Genomic DNA, 5,564 nt, shown 5'->3' with positions numbered 1-5,564 from the left:
TCCTTTACAAGATGTGATTTCTGGTGAGAAATGCAACATAATTGATGTATACCCTCTTCAATACAGAAGCAGCACCTTAGATGATCGTTATTTTGTTTCCTCATGAAGATTAATCAACAGTCATTTGCATATCATAATCAAGTATTGTTATATCATCTATATGACTTGCAATATAAGATTTATTTGTACTTGTAATATAACATAGGAGTGCATATTACATTCGCCTTGTCAACAACTACACTAGTCTTTGCTTAAATATGACTGTTCATGCCATAAGTTGATTGACTGTGAGATAATTACTAGTATATTCCGTAAAAGGATAGGACTTATGATTGAAACTTTTCTGAAGTTTTAAAATGCCTTCAATAAATTGACAAATCTAATTCAACAATTCAGTAACTATATCCTACACATATAAATGTAAAAACATTCTTGTATCTCTAAAAGCTAAAACAGAACCGTTTTGCACTAAACGATTTACCATCATTTTAAATATTCTCTATTCATTTAAAACAACATAGGTTCAAAATATTTTATTTTCACGACTGTGAACATAATTCTTCATTGAAAACTTAAAATGTGTGTGACATCATTAGCGGGTTTGATACAAATAGTTCATGCTAAAAAACGTTCATTGGTTAACAAAATTTATAACTGTTCGTTCTATGTATTTTGTGTATGTTTTCATTCATATAATTTTTTTCAAACTTATTGTTAAGAGTTTATTTAACAATATATATTTGATTTGATTTGATTTTATCTAAATTAAAACCCGGAAAATATCATTGTGTGTTCAAAGCCCACCAAACAGATCTCTCCTTTTAGATGTCAAGTATATTGGATTTTAAAAGAAAATTATAGCCATTGTAACAAAAATGTGTTTTCATTATATAATGTTACTCTTGAAAATCGTTACATTTATGAATATTTCATCATATAATTTCTAAATTGAAGTTGCATTTTGAATACGAATCATCCTAAACTTGTAAAAAAAAAACGTTCAAACTATTTGCAAGACTTGAGGAAATAAAAAGAGTATTATATAAAGTGGTGTTACTAATGCGAATCTTTTGAAAGTTAACTCCAATACTGTAAAACAATATAAAGAATTGTTTCGCGAGAAAGCAGACAATAAACTTTCCAGAAAAAGAAGCCATGATAATCAAATGTCCACATATTACATAATAAAATTTGTGTTAATATTTTGTTGTTCTTTATTTGGAAGGGGTGCAATTTCAATTTCCATAGTAATGATACTGTCATCAAGGTGTGTAGATATTTAAGCTGAAACTAGTACATGCTATTTGTCCCAGATTTGAGAGAGGTGTAAGGAAAAGATTTATCTTTTTGTAATTTGTAAACATTATTGTAAATAAGATGATAAGTATTCCTTAATTTACAATGATATTGGTGTTATGAAAATAATATGAATTGACGTTAAGCGGTGAACATCAAATTTTAGCAATGTTATTTTTTTTTCAAACACACATTCTAGGTATCGAATAAAAGCATTTTTGTATTTATGATCATTTATGAATACTGTATACAAATTCTTTTAGTTTTGAAAGGATTTGAACATACAAGATAAAAAGATACCTAACACATATATAATGTGTTGAAATGTATCTGATCATCGTGATTCAAAACCTGACTACCTTGAAAAGTCCTGTTTCTAATGTTTAATATCAACTGGATATCAGCTTGTAAGGCGTATATTTAAATATTATAAAATTTAATAAAAAAAAATATTTATCTGGTACTACAGAATTGTAAATGGAAAAGAGAATAATACATCACAAATGTTTTCTGATCATTCTGAATGTACGCGATGAAAACTTTAAAGCTTATTAGTTGACCTTAGGTGAATTAAGCCTTTTAAGTCAGTTAACTCTTGTTGTTTCTACGTATCATCAACGTTATTGTCGTCCTCCTCCCCTTCCTCCTCCTCCTGATCATCCTCCTCGTTGTCACTAACAACATAATTACCGTCAACTACATATTCAATTTAAATATATTCCAAAATATTTTCCTTATATTTATAAAGGTTCACTAAATACTTTTCATTTGTGCATATTTCTACTAACTTTGAAAAATAATTATCAACAGTTCATTAATTTGGACAATACAGTGCAATGCTATTATACCAGTTTGGCGATTCGAAACCCGAACTCTTACAACCAACAAACCCTGTTTTCCATGCTTCTTTACTTGGGGTTAAATTATCTGATGTGTAGAGTTCAAACAGGGAGTTAGTCTTTGTAGGGTTTAAGTGATATTGAATATTTTCCGTCGATTTTGCAGAGAAGTATTTTAAATTTACTTCACTACATGTTTTTAGGTTTTCTGAACAATCCTCAGATGTTATGTAACAAGCGTTATACTGTACATCTCCCATCAAACGATAACGGGTTGGTGGAAGAAACCTGAAATGTATCCATATTTCCACTACGTCTGTACTGTTAATTAAAGTTAAGCATTCTGTTTCATCGACCTTCAGAAACATTAAAAAATTGCTTGTTTCGTTGTAGCATTCAGATTTGACGTTTTGGAAATCAACACTGTTATTTATAGATAGGAACGTTTGAATCATCAACTTCGTGTTTGTTTTCCTTTCAAATTTAATGTTTTGCAACTGGGATGGTTTATTTATTAGAGATGTTAGGTTGATCATTTTTAACCAAGTGTCATTGAGATTTGATTGTGTAGATTCCTTCTGTAGTTCTGCTACATTTAGATATATTCCCGCGCTTCCAAAAAACCTTGAAGGGTCACTTCTTCTTGTTTCAAGTTCAGTTGATGCTTGAAATTTAAAACTCCAACCATCATGTTGGATATTTGAGAAAACAAAAACAGATATTGCAAAAATGAGGGCTAAGATTGATCCTACGACTAATATAAAAGAAGAAAATAAAAATAAAAATGTTTTGGTATCCTTCTTTCTTCGTAACCAGATTCGTACACCAACAATGATTAAACGCAGTATGCATCCGGCTATTAACAATGATGCTTTTATTAACTGAACTAAGCTTGTACCTTCCTCACGACAACTTGCAATATAAGCATTCATGCCTATCTGTGGTAATTCTTCGCACCATAGCACTATGGTAGAAAGATAAACAACGTCAATGCAACAGTTGTTATCATGATTAAAAATGTCTAGTTTATTATAGACCATTTCGACTATAAATGTCACAACGCCAATACAACAAAAAGCCAGTATAGCGTGCAAGAACATTTCGTCAATAGGTCCAAACACGATTCCTTTCTCTTGTTTACTCATTTCGGAGTAAAATAACCAGTCGAAAATTAAGTCTGCAACTTCTAATATTGCAATGAGAATAAAGACGAATACCTTAAAACACGTTGTCTCACACATTTTCATTTTCTGAAGAAGAAAAAAAAGTATAAATAATTTAATATACAAATTAAAAAAGTTAATTATTTGTCATTGCTCAATTACGTGAAGGTCGTGATAATTTCTGTAATAAAAAAAAACAGGGTAGTGGAATGCTTGTAAATGTTATTTTAAATCATATTGATGGCATTTTGATTCGTTATTAAAATGGTTTTATTATCTGACAACAAGCCTTCGGCTTCATTCGTCAGAAATAGTATTTTTCGTTTTCATCTTGACCCTTTTGGTATCCATTTTTAAAATTCCTATTGGAGGATTCCATGGTCGTTATATATATCTGGTGAACCGTTCACCTAGCTAAAGATTACAGGTCGAAACTGGTCCTTTCACATTTTATGCTATAAAAGACTTTCTAGCAGATGCTTGCCTTATTTTGGACGTTTGGATGTATTGGTAATGTTTTAGGATATGCTCTGTATAATAATATCCCAAAATAATGGTCAAGTTTTCAAAGAATCAGGTAACATCATTTGATCAACGGATATATAAGATGGTGATCGTTGTTGTGCATCTAAATAATACATGTGCTGTATTAAGTAAAATAGGGTTACCTTCACATTCTTTGTACATGATTTCTTCTGGAATATAACAACTAACGAAAAGAAATTGCATCATGGGTCCCCAAGTAATTCAAAGCGCGTGACAATCTATTTTCCTCAATTGATTTGATTATCTGTCATGCACACACATCCTTTGATTAACATTCGTCATTTTTTCTCCAGGGGAGGCTATTATGGGCCGATTCGCATGGTGTATTAATAAGCAGTAGTTATCTATAATGGGACCCAATTTAATTCCACATTTATAATATAAAAATAAGGAGATATAGTATGATTTTCAAAGAGACAACTATCCACAATAGTTCAAATTACATGGATGTACGAAATTATAGTAACCGTACATCCTTCAACAATGAGAAAACTCCATACGTGTATAGTCAGCTTTGAAAGACCAAAACATGAAAAACAAACGAATAGGTCGCTATATAAATCTTACATTAAGTTATGATAATCGGAACCAACCACGGATACAACATAAAAGATTTATTTTACTTAAATAACTTTAAAATATTTACTTGCCTGTAATACAGTGCTACTCAGTATCAACCCTATAGACTTCTTAAAATGAACATGTACAAATACTTTCTATTTATAAACCTTTATAAACGAAGTGTTACACTATTTTATTTTTAAATCTTTGGATTGTTTTAATTTGCCAGAAAAATAGCAAAATATTTATAGAGAAGTATTGTGCTATAAATACAGACACGTCATAAATCATACAAAATTGGAAGCGTAGTTATTACTCTAATATAACCTTACAATTTAGCATTGACATTTGTTCAAATTCATTTAAAGTATAATTTAAAGTTAGTAAGTGATTAAAACAAGATATATATGCTTCACCAATACTATGGATTAATTCACGCCAAAAAGAAAGTTGAGTTTACCGAAATCATATATGTATAAATGGTAATTAAGGCCTGTAAATATACATGTGCATAATAAACAGATGATATGTTTTAAACAATGCATGGTGACTTTAAAAACTACTACAAGGAACAAAGAGAGGAACTACCTTGATTACTAAGATATACGCGGGTCCCGCAATGTCGGTGATACAGATATAATGAGCTTCAACTAATATATAAAATGAGTAATGATGGAAAAAGAAAAATCATAACAATACTGAACTCCGGAGAAAATTCAAAACGCCAAGTCCCTTATCGAGCTGAAAATTTGTTTCTTCTTACTTGTGAAATTAATTTTGCTATTCTTATTTATGAAATTAATTTTGCTATTCTTATTTATGAAATTAATTTTGCTATAGTTGATTGGTTTTGGTTTTACTTTAAAGTATATTTCGTATTTAGGTTGATGACGAAAAGTAAATTCAAACTTGAGTAAAATGGCATAAAATATTCAGTTAAAGAAAATAAATTGTTATACTTTTTTCGTCCTCACTTATTCCATATCATCAAACTCGGAAGTTGATGACAAACTGATAACGTCATGACAAAAAACGAAAGACGACCAAAAGAAAAACAGCACACGAAACAAAACATAGAAACCTAATCCTGAGCAACACGAACCATTTAAAAACCCCGAGGGGATACCAGCTGCCCCTGAAGGGTACACATGTTGCACTT

The 5,564-nt window shown here is 30.3% G+C and overlaps 1 protein-coding gene across 1 annotated transcript; it reads right to left on the bottom strand.

Moving 5' to 3' along the window:
* Positions 1–2,110: 2,110 nt before the first annotated feature.
* Positions 2,111–3,280, bottom strand: LOC134726432 (uncharacterized). The gene has a single exon (XM_063590835.1). It carries the CDS (start codon positions 3,278–3,280, stop codon positions 2,111–2,113), a length of 1,170 nt encoding a protein of 389 aa, XP_063446905.1.
* Positions 3,281–5,564: the final 2,284 nt, after the last annotated feature.

This window comes from Mytilus trossulus, chromosome 7 (assembly GCF_036588685.1).
Source record: "Mytilus trossulus isolate FHL-02 chromosome 7, PNRI_Mtr1.1.1.hap1, whole genome shotgun sequence".
Taxonomy (NCBI): Eukaryota; Metazoa; Mollusca; class Bivalvia; order Mytilida; family Mytilidae; genus Mytilus; species Mytilus trossulus.
Note: the sequence above shows the minus strand (reverse complement) of the source record. Positions and strands in the feature narration are given on the sequence as shown.

Bases quoted from the DNA above. Each gene is read 5' to 3' on its own strand.
- LOC134726432 (XM_063590835.1), bottom strand. From the start codon at position 3,280: ATGAGTAAACAAGAGAAAGGAATCGTGTTTGGACCTATTGACGAAATG.